General features: G+C 45.8%; 1 protein-coding gene across 1 annotated transcript in view; it reads right to left on the bottom strand.

The window, feature by feature from the left end:
• Positions 1–466: 466 nt before the first annotated feature.
• The window catches only part of MDGA2 (MAM domain containing glycosylphosphatidylinositol anchor 2), a 320,012-nt gene continuing 298,512 nt past the window's right edge, over positions 467–21,966 (bottom strand). Inside the window, exons 12-17 of the mRNA XM_035327104.1 lie at positions 21,096–21,116; positions 16,682–16,837; positions 15,499–15,657; positions 8,669–8,799; positions 2,971–3,076; positions 467–2,500 (exon numbers count right to left, since the gene is read on the bottom strand). Of these exons, the coding sequence (XP_035182995.1) occupies positions 2,412–2,500; positions 2,971–3,076; positions 8,669–8,799; positions 15,499–15,657; positions 16,682–16,837; positions 21,096–21,116 (662 nt within the window). The 3' untranslated portion in view covers positions 467–2,411. The remainder of the gene's footprint in view (positions 2,501–2,970; positions 3,077–8,668; positions 8,800–15,498; positions 15,658–16,681; positions 16,838–21,095; positions 21,117–21,966) is intronic.

The following is a 21,966-nucleotide window of genomic DNA, read 5'->3' as shown; positions in this document are numbered from 1 at the left end:
GACACCACAGTCCTTTGGATTTCACAAGGAAGATGCTCATGAAGGTCTGATCTCCAAGAATCCTGAATTACAAGGCACACCGACCTCCTAAGAGAAAATCTGCACCAGGGTCTCACCATACCTGACCCAGTTCTCTGGTCCACAGTTAAAATCCAGTGCTTCCAGTGGGAAATTTCTGTTATTTACAAACACCTGCAGTGTCAAACCCCACAGTCCAACCAGGCTCCGAGCTCCCACTGTCCTGCGAGCAGCCGTTTCACTGCAGCACGGGTATTAGACACCACGAAACACCTACAAACCAGCTCTGACAGCGTCCTCAGAAAGCTCCTTCCCCTGAGCACCACCAGTACGGACCATTACATCTTCAGACAGCACCAGTTTGTCAGAGGGAAAACCACATCATCCCAGCCGCACCCGTCCGGGGCGCACATGCACATAGCTCAACAAACACACGCACCACGTGGCATACCTTACCTGGAAAGAGGCTTTATTGAACATAGCTGTAAAATTATCTCTTCAGTTGAATTACTGAATTTGCACAAACATTTCTCTACAGAATAAAAAAAATCAAGCCTTGTCAACGTTTTACTGCATCTCGTTGTGCTTTTTATACTCATATTTGCAAATATTATACTCGTTTGTTTGTTTGTTTTCATGTTTGTACTCCAATTACTTGCATATCAGTTTTTTTTTTAATCCTAGGGTGTTGAGAGAACACAGAATAATAATAATAATAATTATAATAATTATAATAATAATACTCTTCTTTAGACAAAAGTCTTTTTTTTTTCTTTTAAATGAAGTTAAAAGCTGAGATAATTTAAGGAAAAAGGTCTTCAAATTGTCATAACCAACTGTCAGGGAAATTTACAATGCAGTGGAAAACCGGCTGGCTAATGGTACGTGTTCGGGCAGCTGCAACACCACGTGCACAGCTTTCCTTTTGTCACAAGAGTGGATTTTCGACTTCACCACAACACCAGGACCCCCCTCCCTGCCCGTGTGGGCAGAGGCCCTGCGCCCCCCGCGCATCGCCAGCACCAGGCTGTGCACCCACAGCCAAGGAGCGTGGCGGTGGCCTCGTGTCCCCCTGTGCCGCCATCCCCACGCGCACCCCGGGCCCATACAGCCTTGCCTGCCGAGGTCAGGGCAGGAAAACCCCTTCTGCCTCTGACCACCGGCGCTAAGTGCATCTTAACCACCTTTTTCTCTGGTTGACCCACTTGATAACCTGAAACAAACCAAACAAATCAAAAGTGCTGCTCCCATTTCCAGGACCAACGGAAGCTATTTTCTAATGGATAATAAGCTGAAAGGCCATGGCTGTCTGGAAGGTTAAACAACAAATATCTCATCCGAAAGGGCTTACGCAGCAGCTTAGGTCCATCCATCTCCAGGAGCGGCTTCGTTTCCTCACCTGCAGTCTGCACACCCAGGCTCCGTAGTTTGTTTAGAAAATAGTTTGCACAAACCACATTTTAGCAGTGCAAGCTTCTGTGTTGAAATTATTATTATTATATATATATTTTTAAATCAGGCTTGTTTCATTGAAGGCACTTGGTTTCCATGGCAATTTATAAAAGACGGTGGTTTGGTTTCTTCACTTCATTAGAACAGATGACTTAGTTGGGGAGGGGAGAGGGGTGTTCGAGTGGCCGCAAGCAAGCTCCGATAAGCCTGTGTAATATGTAAGCCCAGGTCGCACATCCTGGATAGTAATGCATGCAAAAGGAGACAGCATACAGTTATCAAGCATAGCCATGAGAAATGAAACATAAATGTCTTAAAACAGCTCTGATTTAGGGTTACTCTCTAGGGGAGGTGACAGCCAAAGGCAAAAGGGCCTACATTTATTTAACTCTATGCTAAAAACCTTCTTGAAGGGAAAATGAATGCCAGCTCTTCACATACCCTGTTTACAGTGAGGTGTTTCTCTCTCTGTGTTTTATTTTTATTATTTCCTCTCTCTCTCTCCATTTTTTTCCTTTTTTTTTTTTTTTTTTTTTTTTGTGGCAGGCCATTAGGTTTCCATGGTAACAAGCAAACTATTCATTTGAAACAAAACCAGCCATGACTTTGTGCTTTGACAAGGGTTTCTATAGCTCTTTTCCAAGAGTTCAACCAGATGATGCTGTATTCATTATTGACCACAAAAAGCACCTGAAGGTCTCTTCCTTACTTAGGCCAGATCTCGTTCTCACGCGTGGTTCATAGTGAGTTACACTCCGTGATGCCTTTTATGTCCCCAGTGCTTTTCATTTTTTTTTTATTTATTTATTATGTATTTATTTAACTTTTGAGTCAGTCAGTGGAGGAATCTTTGGTAGTTTGTTTTTAAATGTCCATTTTACAAAGACTCTTTCTTCATGCCAGTGCCTGGTGAATCTTTTGTAGCCTCTGCCAGGATAAGGTCACCTCTGATGACTTAAGACAGACATGAGGATGATAACTGGGATAAGTCGTATATGCGCTAATGTCCCAACAGCACCTGATCGTAAATCTACAAAAAGGGGGAAAAAAAGTAGAATTAAAGGTCTGTGTTATAATGCAGACATGGGGGTGGAGGGATGAAAGATGGTCCACAGGCAATCACGACATTTATTAATGTCACATTGTTCTGACCCCCTAACCATTTTTCTAACATCACTTTGTCTGTTTGGCCATCTGGAACCATCCGAAGCGTGGTGGCCATGGGGATGCTGGCACACCAGCTGCCAGAAGCACAGCCCTTGGATGGCCAAGCCACCTCAACGTCACCAGCAGCCAGCCACGCTCCAGGCACTCGGGGCCCTCCTGCACCGGGGCTCCTTCCTCAGCTGTGCAGATGGAAGGGAAAACTTTTCACTGTAAGCCTCTCTGACTTAACCCAACAATATTTTGCTTCCCTGCAGGACATCCATTTTAGAGATATCTCAGTTCTGCAGCGCAAGAAGCGATTTGCTCTCCCCAGGGTGTAGAAGAGCCACTTACTGTTGGCCGGCTGGTCGGATTTCATACACTCTCCTTCCACAATTGATACATCGTCGATAGCAATGTCACCTTCAATGCCTGGGCCCCGGATCCCTTCAAATATGAGCTGCAAAAAATTATAAAGAGCAAGAAGTTGATAGCCTGACAAGCAGAAAATGTATAGCTGCATTTTGCACAGCTTATGCGCCAAGGTGCTTGGAATAACACAGACACTTTGTATGGGGCAGAAAATGACCACGGAGCTCATACATACTTGTGAGGTGAACACACGGGATGTGAGCTTAGCTCAAGGAAAATGCTTAGTTCTCTAAATTCAGTTTCGTGATGGGACATTGCAGACTGCAAGAAAAAGCAGGAGTCTCCTGCTCTTGAATCGCTTTCTGCCTCCAGCTTCTGACAGTGAGCAAACACCAGGGCTCACAATTCCCACCACGGCACACTTCAGTGTCGTCCATGGTGTCTCTGTGCCAAAACGAGGCGAAGAGATGCTCTGGAGGTTCTCCTTCTCACTAGGGTCTCACTTCATGCATCAAGACATCTCAGACAACTTGCAGGCCACCAACAATGGAAACACCAAGGGTAAGCTTTGATGCATATGTGCACTCAGCACCTGAGCACTGCTGCTGGATGAAAAACCCAGCAAGGAAAAAAAAGGGATTAAATGAAAAGATTTAAAGAGATTCAGGGTGCTTTCCTCAGAATCTCCTGCCACCTGAAGCAAACGACAGAGGCATGGTTTGAAGAACAGCACCCACCCCATGTCAAAGAGCTGAGTGTCCCTTGACCACACTGTGGGAAAACACACCCAGGGGGCAGGAGAACTCCACATAAATGAGGCTTCTTAAAAATGGCCCAGCCAGTCCCCCCATTTCCCACACCAGGCTCCCCCACCTACACCGCGGTGGCACTTCTCTGCATGCAGGAGGAGGACGGGAGCTGCACCCCCTGCACCCTTCCCCTTGGGAGATTCCTCCTGGACCACAAAAACTGGTGAGAAACCTCTCAGGAGTCGTGTTGGTCTTCCCTCATCCATTAACAGGGATTAAATTTACGTCGGGGGGTGGAGGACTGCCTTTGATTCTTATCCCCCAAGGTCCCAGAGATCTCCTGTGACATCTGTGCTGGATTTTAACCTCCCACACCTCCTGCCATGGCAGGAACCGATGACAGTGGCCACACCACTTCTCTCCTGCCCCTTTCAGTGGCTCATCCCTGTGTGCAGAAGCTTTGATCCCTTCTAGGAATGGTCTTACATTTACATTTTTGTAGGACATTGTTTTGTCTTAGGGAGGGTCAGGGTAGAGATGTTGTTCCTCTTCAGGGCTTTGACTTTTGCCAAAAGGATGTTTGTGCTTTAAGGGGACTGCGAGTCATATTCTGTCAAATATTCCTACTCTGAAACCCCAACTGCACACCTGGGAAGGGAAACGCTGCCTGTACGGGCACAGACGCCTTGTAGCAAGGAGAGCAGGGTATTTGCTGTAAGGTTGGTTGCACATTGCTATTGTACTAAAGAAACAACGTTGTCTGCTTTCCTCTCCCAAACATGATGTGATGCTGTCCTGCCAGGCTGCTGCCTAATTAGCTCTGCAGAGGAGTGGACTCATTCTGTGTAGCAAGGAATTTATTCACTAGCAAACTTCAAAGCCATTCTAAAGAGATGAAGGAATTACGTGCGGAATACATTTCCCAAGCAGCACCATTTGCACAACTCCCTCCCCTTTCCTTCCCCCCCCCACCCCCTCAGCCCTTTGAAATATGTTTGGATAACTCAGATGAAAAGTTTTTAAACTTTAATCTGCAACAATATATGCATGAAATTCAATGAGTTTTATAAGGGCTTGCTGTGGCACTAATGGAGAAATTAACTCTTGGGGGTAGAGCCAATTTGACAAAAAATGTTAATACCATCTGGAGCAAAATGCTTAAATTACACTCGGTAATGAACTAACTGCATTAGGGAGGTGTCCGGGGCAGTCTGATGGGCTCTCTCTGCCTCTGCTGATTTCAGCAGGACACAGGTCCAAGCCCCTTCTTCTGGCAGCTTCTGACACTTCTTTGCTCATTAATACAGTTCAGGCGGAGCCGCTCGTTTGAAATGAATAACTTTCATTATAAATGATGAGTACACTCTCGGGGTGGAGGAAGATGCCCCTGTAAACCTCAGCGGGGCTCCGCTCTGCCTGGAGCCAGTCCGGCTGCAGGAGCATCGCCCAGCAGCGATGGAGCCTGGTGCCACGAGACATCGCATGGCACCGGCAGCTCTCCTCCCTGCCCTTCAGCATGTCCCTCGGCCTTGGCCATGACACATCCCACCCTGGGCACCCGGCGGGTGCCTGACCCCACAGCAGAGAGCTGCCAAGATGAAGGTGTGTATTTACAGCCTGTCTGTGGTGTCCCAAGCCAGGAGGCAAGGTCTGCACGGAGAGCACTAAATAAATGTGAAAGCCATGCGTTTGGAGCAGGTGACTGCATCAGTGTTTCACTGAAGTGAGGTGCTGTAGGTTAATTACCGCAACGAGGTGTATATTAGTGCAACAGGGAACTGTAATTGGGAAAACAGTGAGCTTTTCCATAATTTATCCTGATGTCTGAAAACAATGTCTCAAGTAATTACCCGTCTCACAATTTTTCCACTCTGCCTCTGACAGGGGGGAGGATTCAGCTCACGAGGAGAGCGCCTTGTCCTCTCCCCCAAAGCGCAGCCTGCCCTCCTGCTCCTTGGCAGAAGGCACATCACCTGCAGCTAAGTCTCAAGTCGAATCTTTCCTGACAATGAAAAACACTGTTTCCAGACAAAATGATTCTATGCAAATACAAGGGTGAGCATTTAATTAAAATCTGCAGTTGGCAGGGTGTTTTATAGGCCTCAAAGATGGCCTGCTATTAGCCAGCTTGGCCACGCGCTCCAAACAAATCACCGCAGATGAATATTGGCAGCGCATGAGGCACCATCCAGTCCGCGGTTCACAGCTATTTGCAGGAGGTGCCAGATGATCAGGTTCTCCTATCAGTCTCCCACAAAACCTATTATCTGCATGTCTGTGACTTCACAAAGCTGTTGTTAAAAATACTGCAGTTAGCAGAAGAACAGGGGAGCTTACGAATAGACCAAAGGCCGCTCTGCTCTCTTAATGGGGGAAAAGGGAATTATCCCTGCAGTGCCCCCAGAACTATCCCGAGAGTCTCTGGGGGGATTCAGCTTGTGCTTCTTCAACATGATTTCAGAACAATATTTCTTCCCTGGCAAATCTAATAAGAAGTGGAGATGAGCCCTGTGAACGTCCCCATCCAGACAGCATGATGACAAGGGTGTAGCTTGAGGTTCACATCTCAGATGCCACTTCTCCCAACAGCCACAGCCTGCCTCTGGGCACCATTTCACTGCCTGTAAGGGGGCTGAAAACCTCAGCGGTCCGGGTTGGAAGATGGCAGCAACGGTGACAACCACCACCATCACCACCACCATACCATTGCTAGCGGGAGGGCCCCTTCCAATGGCCTCAGGTGAGTGGCCAGGGTGGGATGAGAAGGGATGCTCAGTCCTGCAGAGCCTTGTTGAAGCAGCAGCACTTGGTGGGAGCATGGTGGAGGCTCCACCACCAACTCCTGAGCTGACACTGGCACTGAGACAGCTTTTATGCAGAGCTTCTCCTGATTCAAAGCACTGTAGTGCTCTCAGCCCTTCACGACAGAAGCTTTGTTATCTGCCATGTTATCACCATGAGGACTGGTGAGGTATAAACAAGTCTGGGCAGCACTTCCCCATACCAATTAATCAATAAAAGGTTTTAATTTCTGTGTCAGTGTACTGCTTTACTGCAAAGATTCACTTCAATTCACTCTCTTTAAATTTAACTGGGAGGTTTATATTCTTTCCTATTTAGACTCCTAAATAGAAAATAAAGTTTGTGTGATGCAAGAGCAGTTAAAAAAGTAATTTAAGATTCCCACCACCCTGACATTTATTTGTTATATTTGTGCAGAGCTTCATGGCTGTACATCTATTTTATGCCGAAGCCTTTAGAAACAATGTGAAAGGTGAAAAACAGCCAAGAAGAGGAGCTGCCATTTTTTGGTACCAGTAGAGGCACCAGAGAATATGGCTTTAAGAAATACGAGGGGAGGTGTGCCCGCAGCAGAAGTGACCCAAGTGACTTCATTTCTCTGAAAGCCAGGGCCCCTGCGAGGGCTGATGCTCGCATCCCCAGGGCCAGCTGCAGACTCTGGCCTCAGGCTGTGCTGCTGCAGCTTCGCCAGGGCTGTGCTGCACCAGGCAGAGATCTCAGCTTGCCTCTCCTTCATACTGTGTCTCCTCTCTGGGCTGATGAGCTGCCCCCCGGTGTGCACCCTATTGCCCTCCTCCACTCCTCTTCATTGCTGGTGCCAAAGGCTTGGCATCCCTCTGCCCAGAGCTGATGCTCCCACCCTTCTTACTGCTGCCAAAGCCCCTCTCATGCCTCACGAATCCCTCACGGACACACCTGCGATCTCTTCATTTCAGCTTCCCCGACCCTGTCTTCTCTCCCCTCACCACTGCAGTTATTATGTTCAGATACAAAATCATTTTTCTCTCCCTCATTGTTCATTCTGCTCGGACTTACCCTGCCTTTACCCCCTCGGAGCAGCTCCCTGCCATGCCCTTCAGCACTCATCCTCTCCTCTGTGCTCTTCTTGCCCAGCCCCATCACTGCTCAGCTCCAGCATCACATCATGCTACACTTTGCATATCCCTCTCCAATAATTTTCCTCTCATTTCCTCCCATGCAATGCTTCTGCCATCACCTGGGCCAAATCATTTCTCTCATTGCCTCTTAGCACAGAAATAACACCAAAGGGTCAGGAGCAGCAGCTACCCCTACACCGAGGCCCAACCCACAGGTTTCCGATAGCAGTTTTGAATCTCACGCAACGTCTGCTTTTCCCCAAAGCCATCACCACCTCGGGGGAACCTGGGTGCTCCAGAGAGGGGACAGAGCCCCCAGGCAGCCCGGCATCGTGGCGCACATCCCACATCCCAAACGCAGGCGGGCCTGCTGGTGGCAGCTGACTTCTGGCTCTGTGCCGGTTACAACCAAATCGTGAATGAGAGCTGCCTGTAATAGTCTGTCAGCATCTCACTGTCAAATCCAGGTGAAGACGTGTGAAACCTGACATAACGTGCAGGGAATGAAGCGAGCAGCTCTGCCACAGCACGGCCCTGTACAGGCAGCACTGCTGCTTCGGCCCCTCTCGGCAGAGGCCTGGAGCCTTCCTTTTTTTGTGGAGAACACGAGTACACCAAGCGACCTCTAACACAGACATTACACCACAGACCCTAAATATTTTTTCCACAGGAATTTCATATTCCAGTTGCTAACCTAAAATAAATGAATATATAGATACACGTGTTATCAGCTAACAGCATTGTCTGAAAACCGAACGGCATTTCCTCTCCTAGGAAATAGCTGCTGCTCTGCCATTGAAGTGTGCATTATTAAGCTCCGTGGCGCTCACCTATTTGCAGCAAGGAAGGCAATTATCTGTCCATAAAGCAGCTTTCAGAGCTGAAATGATGCTGTGAAATCCTGACTCAGAAGGCAAGGGTCACCGTATGCCTGCCCCATTCGTGATGTCCCCCTCCACAGCACACCAAATACTCCAGTTTTGGTGCGAGGTGTTGGTGCACCACGGAGCAACGCACAGGCCGGTTCCTTACCTGGAATGAAGTCGGGGGGTTTATATTAACGCGGGCTTGGTTCCAATGCTGGCCCTTATTTCCACTTGAAGACCACAATGGGTTCTCTATCGTGGTCTGTCCTTTCAACCGCAGGTAAACATTCAGGCTTCCTGGAAGAGAGGGCAAGAACTTGAGTGGTTAGGCAGGGACCTGAGCTGGTCAGGCTGCGGTGGAGCAAGATGCTGGGCTGGAGAAAGAGGGGTGCTGGGGGGGGTCTGCCCTTCCGCAGCATGCAGCCTGGGACAGACCTCCGCAGTGGCTGGCAGGGGGTGTGGAAGGACTTTTGTCTCATATCTGAAACCTTTTAAGCTTGAGAAAACCGTGCATTAATCAAGGGAGCTCTCAGCAGAGGATGGCGCAGAAGCAGCCGAGGGCCCTAGCAGGCAGAGCTGTGCCTCTTGCTCCCAGCAGCTTGGGAAGGACGTGGGGCTTCCAGGGGTGAGTGGGCAAAATGGAGTTTTCTGTGCTTTAGTGCATTTATAGCCTCCTTACCCAAAGATAAATAAGCAATGCAGTTTCCTTATTAAAGGAAAAAAAAAAAAAGGAAAAGAAAATAGAAGTTCTTGCTTATAAAGACTGCCAAGCTTCTTGTTTGTACAAGGTTTAGATAACAGAGTGCCATTGATCCTGGCAAATCTATCTCAGAAATAGATGTTATGCCTGTTTTGCCATTATGAAGGACATTATGCCATTTTCGAAGGGCAAGACAATCCAAGACTATCCTCTCAGTTCAAATAACCTCAGGAAAACTGTCCCTCACCTTGGGAAAAAATCCACAAACCACAGCCCTGGGTCTTTCTCCACTGCTGACCACTAAGTTACCGGCTCCAGCACAGGCACTGTCTGCAACAGGGAACAGGCTGCCTGCATTCAGCACCCTTCTGCACCGTGCCCATCTCCCTGGCTCCCATCTCAGCCTTGGACCATGAACACACACCGGACTGCCTTGGTGCACCAGCATCGACGTGAGCGAGCCGGGCTCAGTCATTCACAGCTTGGAGATTTCGTTCCCTCTTGCTCCCCTCTCTGTTTGCAGGTGCGTGGGGCAGCGGTGTCTGTACAGCGCCAATCACCACGTTTGCTTCCATTTAAGACTGTTCAGCCAAGTTCCCGCAGGACCACATTTTTCAGGGTGTTAGGACTGGCAGCTGGGAAGCTGATACAAATTACATTTGCAATGAGACTTCTCAGATCTGAGGCAGCTGCACAGTGACTCAGCTCTTGCTAATAAAAAGTTCTTATTTCTAGCAATAGCAGAGCTCAGTGCCTTGAAGAACATAGGGCTAAATGGGTAATGGAGCAGCAAATATTCTCATCACGGCTATTTCACCAGGGTGCCCAGACTGAGGCCATACATCTTTCTGAGGGAGGTGGGGAAGTGGTGCTGGCCGAGTGGCTGGGCGGCACCGCATCGCCCTCCCGCAGCGCTCGGTTTTCAAGTGCAGGGAAGGGTGAAGAAGCAGCACAAAGGAGACACGGCTCGGAACAGGGATGGTCTGTCTCTGCCTGTACGCATGCTACCAGGTACACCAAAAACGCCTCAGCCTGGCAGGGTCTGCAGGAAGGAAACCCTCAGGAGCATCGCCTGGGGCCACCCTCCTGCCCACCCAGCAATAACGTGGCAGCAGGCAGCTGCTCAGCCCCCAGCCCCCCTGGAACAGCAGCTCTTGGGTGAGGTCTGAGCCTTTCAGCCAACACAGCTCTCCCTTCTTTCGCACTTGCTTCTCCCCAAGTGTTTTCAACAAGTGTGCTGGGTCCAAGGTATGAGAAAAGGCAGTCTTAGACAAGACTACCTGAAGCTACAAAATAGTATTATATTTAAAGTTGATTTTCATAAAGACAAAAAACAATGTCAATATCAAACAAGGGATGAATGGCTGGTGATTATTTCACCGATTTGTGCAGGCTGATACAGCACATGCTGCAAGCCTGTGTGGAATAGCTGAATAATTTAGGCATGAAAAACATGCAATTCCATCACTGCTGAGCTTACAGAGATTTAAGATTGTTCACAGTACACTCAGACTCTCCATGGCACATAATTTCTTGAAATTAATAGCAGGGTGATAGCAGTCTTACTTAAAACATGAAATAACCATCCCTGTTCCAGCCTTGCTCAGCCGCTGCCCAGCACATGAGTTAGTCTGTAGGCACGTTCCTGTCCCACGTGGGCAGATAAATGCCCACACCTGCCCAAAATGCAGCTGAAAGCTCAACCAGTGACACCTGCACCAAATGCCCTGCCTTGAAATGCATCGTTTTCTGCCAGGAAGACCTCAGAAAAGTTATATACCTTTGCAAAAGTGATGCTGTGGAGGAGGATGGGTTGGCTGCATGGCTCACATGGAGGTGTGCCCAGCAGGAGTTCACCTGCAGTGACATGACCAGCCCAGACAAAGGCATGAGGGAGGGATTTGTGAGTAGGGGACTGCCACAGCAGGCAGGAATGGCAGCTGTGAATCGAGGCCTGAAGTTTTATTTTCTGACAGGTTCCTGCCAAGGGAGGGCAGGGTGCCCTGGAGACATCATCGGCTGCGGCACAGCGGCGGCAGCTTGAGCGCTCACTGGCACGGTACAGACGATGTTCCCAGGGGGCTCTGACAGCGTGTTTGGCTTCGCCTCTCATTTTGTGATGGCTCTCTAATGGTAAGAAAAATGACTGTTCTAGGAGTGTCAATTAGAAATGCTCCATTTTGGGGCATCGATGGGAAAATCAGAAATACAGATTGCTTAAAAAAGATAGTGACAACTCTAATGGAGCTACAACCTCTTTCTGTCTCAACATAGAGACGCAGCGAGAACAGTGACTTCATTTTCTTGTTCCCCAACGTGTTATTATTATTTTTTTTTTTTTTCTGCAAATCAAGTATTGGGATTTTCTATTTTTTATGCTTAAAGTAATCTATCTGCTCCTTTTGAAGCATGTGGAGGAAAGCACAGGCACTTTTCTTGGCTTTCAGCACCCTCAGAGCTAGCTGTGTGAGATCTGTCAGGAATTAAACTCTGACTTGTGAGCAAGAGACATCTATTTCAGGTAAAGAAGCACTTTATTGTTCTGAATCTAACCGCCATGGCACGGGATGTAGGTCCCTGTTTATCTCGTCAGAGCTGCGCTATAGCATCAGCGCTAATCTCAGATCTGTGCTCTGCTCCTGCAAAGCCTCCCAAGTACCTCTCCTGATTGCTACAGAAACTTTCAGCCTCTTTTCCAGAGACACCGAAGACCTGAACAGCAGGCAGAGAAGCTGAGCCAGTTTCATTTATTTATTTATTTATTTTTCCCCAATGTCATGTAACAGCCATATTTTCAAATGGATGGCACTGGGGTCACTCCTTTAAGAACGGAGGATGAAGCATCTTTTCCCCTAAATCTCCAAAATCAGCCTGCACCAGCAACAGAGCATCATTCCAGGCTGCTTCTCCATTTTATCTGGGATCCTTCAAATCCCTTCTCGAAATGCGGAACTGTTTTGATGAGTACAGGCACTGCTTTGGAAACAAAGCACTTTACCCCTGAGACATGGGAATAATAACCCTAGTACTGCTCTGAAACCTTGCAGATACTGCTAACAAGGGATAATAAAGCAACCCAGTGGAAATGCTGACTTGCAGCCCCAAAGTCTGTTGAACAATGCTTCAGCTCTATGGATGAAAAAACAAAGGTTAATGGCCACGTATCTTCTCTGAACAGCTGGTCCGTAGGTACAAGGCAGGAATAGGCTACAATTTATTTAAGCCAAATTCCCCTGCAAGACATTCCAATTTTGAGTGAAGTTAGGTCAAGAATCAGCAGCTCAAGATTATTCAAAAGAGAGACACGTCAGCATGGAGATCATATATGAGGTCTCAGCTGGCAGCTCCTGTTCTGCTCTTATGAAGAAATGAACGAGCTGGCAGCACGTAGTGCAGCCCATAGCTGCCCCCACTGGCAGGGCTCGTTCCCAAAGGGGGATGCGAGGAACCTGCTGTATGTTGGGTACAAGTGCCAGAACAGCAGTGAAGGTCAAGGCTTCTAACAGTTTGTGGTAAGGCAGTCAGTCTGCTGTAGTAAGCACATTTAGAGTGATCCACGGGGGATTAATCCTTAATAAAATGGCACTCCTCTGAAAAAAACATTATCAATTAAATTTTTCACATGGAATCACAGGATCTTCGAGGTTGGAGGCACCTTTGGAGACTGTCCCTGTCCTCCAAGCCCCTGTTTGATCAGCTATAGCAGGATGCCCAGGCATGTGTCCAATCCGATTTTGGATATCGCCAAGGACTCAGTAACCTTGCTGGGCAATCTGTGCCAGGTCCGACCACTTTCATAGTAAATATATATACATATAAGTACATGTTAGTAAATATTTATATATATATGTGTATATATATATTATGAACGGTCAGCTTGGTGCCCACCAGGACCCCACCCACATCCTTTGGACATTCAGAAATTAATCAGGGCTCACAGATATGGAAAACATTTAACAGACTCACAGTGCGATGTCAGTTGGAAGCAACCCATGGAGATCAGTTATTTATTTGACCTCATTGCAGCACTAACTTTGTCAGGTTCTTTTGGAGATTTCCCTTTGGAATAAATTTTAGCCTCTTTGGACAACATGATGCAGAATAGTAAGATAGTAGAAATACATGGAGTTACACAGTATATTTAAAATATTTGGGGTCACAAAACATTTCTGGGCAGAGATTATTTCCACAGTCAGAAGGCGAGCACAAGAAGACTGAAGGTGAGTTCAGAAGAGTAAGCTGTTTACATGAATTTTCAGCTTTAAAGTAGCTGTTCAAAATATGATCAGAATCAACCATAGGCCAAACATTTGCCAGAATAAAAAGAAGCCTTTAGCTACATAATTTCCAACAGCAGAAATATTAAAAGAAAAGCTAAACAATGTGCTGCTATGGAAAATGTATCCCCTAAATGAAGGTTATCAAATATACATCATCTGAAACACTGATTAATTTTGATTCGCCTGGGCAAATCATTGTGCTATAATAACCCTTTCCCTAACCCAAAGTAATTTCTAAGACCACAAACCTTCAAAAACTCATTCAAGCAGTTACCTCATCAATGTGACAAGTCCTAAAATAACCGTGTGCTTAAATCATTGAAGTCTAAGAATATCATCGCTCATGAGGTTTTTCTTTTCATTTTTTTACTACCCTCATAAAAATTTAGGTGATAGAGTTCATATCTGGGGAAGCAGATGATATATATTTGCTGATTTCATAAATTATTTCTTCTATGCATTTTGCATTTTCATGTGCTTCAGAACATTTGGTCATTATGAGGAATTATAACGTTGAGCTTAGTAAACGTGCATGCGCCTGCATTTAAACATGTGGCTGATACTATTCATTTACTATTTTTCTGTCTTGTACAAAGCTGTTCAAAAGCAGATCACTTTGAACATTAGCTAAAATGGCGGTGTCTGTATTTTTTAATGTTAAAGACTGGAAGTGATATCGAGCCATTTTGTTTTTGGACAAGTAGGTGTCCACATCCCCATGAACAAGTCCTTTGTAACTGACCACTAATCATCACCGCCACCGTCTTCACCTGTAGGTCAGCTCCTTCGTCAGATGATATTATAAATATCAATTCAAGTAATTACACTGAAAAGGGCAATTTCAGCAAAAAAAAAGCTAAGGTCATACACTTACAGGAAAAGTAGCCAAGGAAAAAGAACAAAATTGCAGCAGAGGTCAGTGTTTTGAGGGCAGGTGTCAGCCTCAATGACTGTTTTTCTTATACTTTTTCTGAACTTAGAGGTATTCCAGAAAAAATCTTTGACCCCTGATGTTCATAATTTTGCTCTTCACTGTCCTGTACCAGAAGCAGATCGTTTTATATACTTTTTTCACTTAGCATGACGTGGCTCCATCAGTTCCTTCAAACGCACAGGCAAGTTCCTATTGCAATGTAGAGTGAGAGGAACTTACAGAGGGGGCTGCGTGCAAGCGCTCAGCAGTGCAGAGACACCCAACAAAACTGCGTGAACGTGTCTGCTCTATTTATAACCTGAACCCTGCCTGCAGGCAGGCGAAGGTTTCCCCAGGCGACCATCAGAATGCACTATGAGGATGTGCTTGCCCTTGAAAATATGTATAAAAATGCATCAAGTCCGGTCAGACTGGCACAGGAAAGCCTCTCGACACACTGGTAAGCACCAAGAACTCCACAGGGATTTAGGGGATTTAGAAAAATTGGCTCTGGCTTATACGTTAATATTTTCCCACACCTTTTATTTTTACACTATGTGAAGTAATTAAATGTCTGTGTTAAAAGAGCTAGGACTAAAAATAGACGTCGAGATACCTATTGCAAAGATAGGCTCCCCCAGCTTTTGAGCGAATTGCTCAGGGCTTCCCTGGCGGAGCCACGGGGTGCCACAGGGCACAGGCAGTGTTGCTGCAGCCGCCCACACAGACGGGCTGCTGCTAACTGCTTCACCCCAAATCCTGCAAGGAGTGGGTCGAAACACTGCGACCAGGCAAAACACTCCAAACCAGGCAAAGCATTTGCAAGAATCGCTTCCTTTTTTTTCCCCACACTTTAAATTTCCCCTGCTCAACACCCCACGCGTACACGACATGCTCTTGTCAACCTAAGCGGGGCTCCTGCTAGCACGCTGATTAGTGGGAAAACTTTTTGTGGCCATAAGGATGCTACCAGGAGCCTCTCTTGCCAGCCTTGGTTACAGCTGGTTTTGGTAAGCTTTCCTGTGTTTTCCTTTAACACAGCTGGACTTTTCTGCCACTATTTCTCCCAAAGTGAAAAGACGAGGCCATTGGCTTTCTCCTACCTATGTGCTGTCCATACATGTGGTAGTAGAAGCTGAAACAGTAGGCTGTGTTCGTAGCTCCGTAAGGATTCTTTGGAGCAACACTGAAAACGGGACTGACAAGTCTGGCCTTTTCTCCTTCCAGCCTGGGGCGCGATGTTTCGATGTACATGTAGAAACCTGCGGGAAGTCCAAATGAAAATTGTTAAGCTGCAGTCTTAAAAATCTAACACATACACATGCAGGAAGACACCGGGACTATCAGGTATCTTGATTAATTTTTCACATTCATCTGACATCACCGTGGTTTCCAGGCCGTGTTTGTTCTGCATTAAGCCCATGTGTTTTCCACAGCTGCTTCAAAGTTGTTTTCTACGAAGAGTAAAATCAGGGCTGGCAGGTCAGTTCTTATAAACAACATTATAATCGATACAAGATTGTATATGCACAAGAAAAGTAAAAAAATCTTTATGATGGGGTTCAGACTTCAGTCTCAAGGTTGCAGTTTGTTCCTATAAACAGTGAGAAGGGAGGCCACTTAAAATAAGGTAAAAAAATCTCGATGGAGACCTTTCAATGAGCATTGAGCATGTCAATTCCAGTTCAAAAGCTCACAAGGAGACAATATTAATTTATTCTGATCTGGTCTGTGCCAACAACAGAGAGAGCTTTTACTTAATCCACCCAAGCAAGCACAAAGCAGTATGAATTTTCCCCATTGGTAATAGAGGGGCAGGGGGCATACAATGAAATAGCGTGAGTTATTGCAGTACTTGATAAATGCAGCACAGTATGTCTGACTTTTGAAATGAAAATATATACTGCAGTCAAGATGGCACACTTCTGTTAGCAGGGGTAGCAGATTGAAAATTACATGTTTAGCAACACCCAAAGTAAAAATGGGGCAAAAAATCTCATTGTGACAGTCCAAGTTAGAACTGGAATGACATAAACCAGAAGAATATTTCAAGATGTGCTAGAGTATTTCCCCACCACACTGTAACATGAAAGCAATCGCTTTGAAAATGGCACAATAGAAACAATGCAAGATGCTTAATGGCATCGGTAGTGAATTCTGCTTAGGGACCAGTCACATGCCTCAGCCCTGGCAATTTCTTTTAGAAGTCCTTGAAGTATGAACATTCTTGGTATGATTAGGAAAACGGCCATAGCTTTTGGGACCAGGTGCACCTCTGGAGCTTACCTTCCTTGGAGCCAGTCCGATCTGCGTTTGGCCCAGTGTTGGGGGTGTATTTTGTGTCTCTAGTGGCAGTGCTTTGCTTCGTCCAGTCAAAATTGTCTGTATCGTCTTGAGTGAAAAGGCAAATGTTACCGTCCTCAAAGCCACAGTGGAACTCTCCTGCCAACACAGCAAACAGACAGAAATTTAATGCTCTAAACTATTAAGGGTGTGTTTGTCAAAGCACTTGTCAATTAAAATGGACATATTGCAGGACAATGCTCATTAACAGTACCAGAAATAGATGTACATTTGTTTTTACATCATTCTCTAGTGTTGAGTGTGTTTTCTTTCAAGCGAACCCAATAAAAAACAGAAAATCATTCATCAATTTGTCTTAGTGTTACTTGAAATTATATTCAAGTCTTGTTGTATAGATTCTCTTCACATACTCAGATGTAACATTAAGGAAAAGTGGACAACAACCTTTCAAGAGGAAAAATGTGACCTCCAAGTGACCTCTCTTACATTTCTCTGTTTTCAGTAGGGATGGGAAAGCAAATGATGGCTAAAATGAGAGGAAAGGTGATTTAGAGTAGAAAGATTTTAGAAAATCTTTCTAAAAAGAGCAAAGTGAATGAATTGCTCAGAACGAGCACTGAGTCCTCAGCACTGAATTATAATTGTCAATTAGAGAAATGTCTGGGAGGAAGGGTCAGGACATCCTGAGGACATCTCCTAGCCTGTCCGCTAAGATCTCTGTTGTCCAGAGGACAAGTTCTAAAACCTTCTAAAGAAAAAGCAACATCAACAAAAACCCACCACGAACCCCTGACAGGATTACTGGGACCCTCTCTGCTGTGAAACAGGTCTGTAAGACTCAGCATTCCAGCGATCCTACCTGCCAGGTTACGATGGGATAGGTAAGTCCCATCATCAAACATTTAGGAACCAAACACATCAAAACTTCAAGGTTCAGTTTTCATCTCAGAACAGAATAAGGCCCCATGTAGAAAAATGTGCAAAAGCTTAATTTTATGCACATGAACAGTTCCTGCTGAGTTTACTCTTCCAGCAAAGGCAATTGATTTATCTGAGAAAACAAGCAAATCTCTCGTCTCTAGGGAGAATGCAGCTGTCTGCATACTGTGTCAGCTACAGCCTTCGTTATAGGGGTGCAATTTATATTCATTGTTATGAGGAACTCTAACACCAGGCGTCATGGGATTATTCATCTGTGTTAAATTGAGAAGGTGTATAAATGTTTTCAGGTTTGGGGTTTCAGTAAACCATAAATCCACTTAAGCCACTGGAGCTTCACTGCAAATCAGCGAAGACAGAGGGACCTGGGCGTAGCTTGGATATGTACTGCTAAGCAAGGATGCTGCTCTGAAGCTTGTTTAAAATCATATAACACTGCAGACTGAATAAGCAGGCTTGGAAATTCAACCCAAACCACCAGGTGCATTAGGAGAGCTTTCCAACTCTTCCTCATTCTGACTCTGCTGATGCAGAGCAACACAAACATCCCACTCCACAGCAGTCAGCACAAAGCTTTGCTCCATAAAAACAGGCTATCACGGAAATGCAGTCCACAGAAACTTTCCGTGCCCATTAGCACCTCAAGCAGATTGACTTGATTTCTCAATAAGTCCATCATCTTTATTAGATCCTCCAGGAGAATTAATTTCCTACGGCACAATGCCTTAACTGGCAAAAGCGACTGCAAACCATCCACATGATGAGGAGCTCATTTCAGGACCTTGCCCTGTGGTTTGCTTCTGGGCATAGTGCCTTCTGAATCCTGAATTTTGAATGATGTAGAAGTGGCAATAGATGAAATCATTCAACACAGGAGTACCACCGTAAGAATTACAGAGAAGAGATGCAAAGAGAGGTTCTTCCTGAGAGATGAGCATATCGCAGAGCGAGGCCACAATGAACACCTGTGCGTCCAAATTGCATCCCAAACCCTTCAAGAGGGAAGCATTTGAATGGATGTAGATCGACACCCCCGTCTTTGTCCCTAAGACCAGGAAGAGAACGCAAAGACCCTGATGAAGCTCTTGAAAGACTCAAGGACACGAGTGAAGCACTCTGAGCAAAATGCCAGCTGTGCCTCTCATCTCCAACAACGCCTTTTACATGCTGCAAGCTCTGAACTGCTGGGTTTACGCTATCTTCAGTACACTGGGCTTCCACCCCCACTTACATTTTAAACTTACAGTTTACATTCAATGTTTTATATTATACTTCACGAAACAAAAGGCAGTTGTAAGGCTACATCTCAGTGCTTAGGTCATTCAATACTTCTCGCTTTTGTATTGCAGAAATCTCATAAAAAGGCCTGCCCTGTGCAATGTGATTATTCCAGACTTCAAGCAGCAAGGTGTGACTTCAGTTTCCAGTCCAGATACCTTGTCCCAGCTGAGTACAGCACTTACTCTTCATTCATGGTGGTGTAAATAGAATTAGAATTCAGCCCAGCAGGTTTAGAAAAGAAACAATCTCATTGACATTATATAATATGTATATACATCCTAATTCATTTTGTATTTTCAGTGAAATAAAATGAGATTGTAAAAAGCACGGATAAAGATGAGATTGGATTTGTAAGGGAGACAGAACCTCTCTTCTCCAGCTTACAGGTTTGAACCCATTTGCAGATCTCTTCCCCGTCAAAGGATGTCACTTAAGAAGTCCTTGGGGAAAGACAAGCAAGCCTTCAGGACTTTTCCATCTCTTTGGTCATCTGAAAGAAATGACACTGGGTGCACGATAGCTCCTGGTGGGTAAACATTGCCATTACCAGTAATGCACAGAGAGGCAGAGCCAACAAGCAGATGAAGGCAATGGTGGGCAGGTTGCCACAAGTGTCCCTCCCCTGAGCTAACTCAGTTGCTGTCTCAAGGGCACTTTGGATGCCACCTGCACCGTGCCATGTGCCCACCAGAGCTGCAGCTTGTAAGTGTGCAACAGTGACATTTTGAAAATGAGGCAACTTCAGATCTTAAAATCATGGAAGATTATAGTGCGAAGCACTCGGGACTGCAATGCTTTTCCTTCTTAACATCACAGAATATATATTTAATATATTAATTAGCACAGGCCTCATCTCCTGCTCATTTAAGAGAACGGGATTGGTTCCTTCAGCTCCTGTGAGCTTTGAATTGCGCCCTGATTAATTATTAATGCATCACACAAGATCTTCAGCAAATAAGTTTAAAATTTACAGTAAGGCTTAGCTATCTGTGTGAGAGAGACGCAGCGAGGATGCTCACACAGCCCAGTGCTGCTTTCCTGCCCGTCTGTGGCTGCACACAATCAGCAGTAACTGCCAGCCCGCTCCCTTTACAAGGGTATTTTTTGCATATGTGATTAAAGCAAGAATAATGTCAGAGTACGTTTCCACAGACAAAATATGCATATCGTGGAGATAAATCACAAAGTGGACAAGAAATAAGTTGGTTTCACACGCTGCAGCTTCAGCGCAGTCTCCTTTCCGCAATGCTGGTAGGGATTTGGTGCCTGTGGATTAAACGTGTGGGATCCAGCTGTACCAAGACTCATTCCTCCCCTGCAATATCCCCGTGCTCCTGAGCAGCAGCACATTAGCAAGGATGTAGTTAGAGTCCGCACTTGCAATCATGCCTGTGGAGCTGCCTCCTGTGAATTTGTCTCAGCACTTTCACACCCTCGTCACACCTTTGGTCTCCACGTTTCTCTGTGCAAATGAGGTCCATGGTTCATGTATGCACTGCATGAAAAAAACATTCTTCTTTTTGTTTTAAAGCTGTGGATGAGCTCCTGACTACATCTGGAAGTATCCAAATAACTCGTTCAGAATGAGGGCACGGGGAAGGTTGGAAGGGTCTTCGGGAGGTCATCGGGTCCAGCCCCGCTGCTCAAGCAGAGATACCTCAACAAGTGCAAATGCAGCTCTCATGCAAGGATAAATGAATCTGGAAAATTTCAGAAACTTACTTTTCTTTTGACACTTTAACATGCCTGGTGAGGATCAGACACAGATCCTACTCAGTACTCCAACAGTCAGGCATTTAGCTACTTCTACGACCAAACTGTAGCTTCACCCATACATACTGAGCTGCTGTGTCCCAGAAATGGAGTTTATTTTTAGAATGTTATTTTTTTCCTTTAGATGGACTGTTTGGGGTAGGGAGAAAGAAAGATGATCTGGAGCTATAATTTTTCCTCCGTCCATCTACTGTTGCTTTAGCACCTCGGCAGAAGGAGAGGGATGGCACCGTCAGCCACCGGCTCAGCCTGCGTGCACAACTAGGGTGGACAACGCAATCCACAGGACACAATCCAAAGTGCAGTCATTGGCATTTACCTTTTAACTGCAAGGGACAACAAGTGCAGGGACAGTTCTTCATACAGAAAAAAAAAATCTAAAAAAAGATAAAGAAATACTTACGTAGGTGTGGATTTACTGGAGCTGGAAGACAGAGAAAAAACAAAATTAGTACAAAGAGGAGATGGTAGTTCATCAACACACATATTATCCTAAATTTCCTACAGATCATTCTCCTCCCCCGGATTATGGGTCCCACACTGAGACAGCCAGCAAACCCAATACCTTCCTTTTGGAGCAAATTTTGTAGCTCGGTGACGACCTGAAGGCAGAGGCTGCAGTGAGAAAAGCCTCCCTCGTCCATGGTGTGTATGCTCCACCACTAGCACCCGCAGCTTGGGGGTGCTGTAATTAAGCACCTAAACTAGATTATTAGCACAGGTGCTGTAAGGAAGAGGACAGCTGCATAGCAAAACTGCAGGGTGATGCCTTTGTATAGGAACCCAGCAAAAACTGCAAAAAGGATGAATTCAGCAGAAGCAAAGGTTCTGCATCAGGCCTTACTCAACAGCTGATTTTATCAGTGTTCATGAATATGTAACATAATGAACTACTCTTCTGTTAAATAAAAATTACTATTCCTCAGTTTAAGATGTCTTCAGAACCAGACACACTTGCATTCTTCTCAGAAATGACCATCTTCTTTTTAAACAGCAGGAAACAAGCACAGCAAGTTTGTGAGAAGATGTTTGATCTCATTAGGCCAAGAGACTCAACCAAGCGAAAGACATGCAAGCCCTCTGCCTCATAAATCCTTTTCTACTGGGCAATATATCTTAAAGAAATTTTAGAAGACAAAGGAACCTGAAGTCCTTTGGTGTCCTCACGGGCCACCAGCAGTGCCAGTAGAGGCAGTGTGCTGGAGGACCCCTGCCCACCACACACTGCTCCCCGGGGAGGAGCTCCCACCTCTGCCCGTTCCCTGCCCCTTGGC

This window comes from Oxyura jamaicensis, chromosome 5 (assembly GCF_011077185.1).
Source record: "Oxyura jamaicensis isolate SHBP4307 breed ruddy duck chromosome 5, BPBGC_Ojam_1.0, whole genome shotgun sequence".
Classification (NCBI taxonomy): Eukaryota; Metazoa; Chordata; class Aves; order Anseriformes; family Anatidae; genus Oxyura; species Oxyura jamaicensis.
Note: the sequence above shows the minus strand (reverse complement) of the source record. Positions and strands in the feature narration are given on the sequence as shown.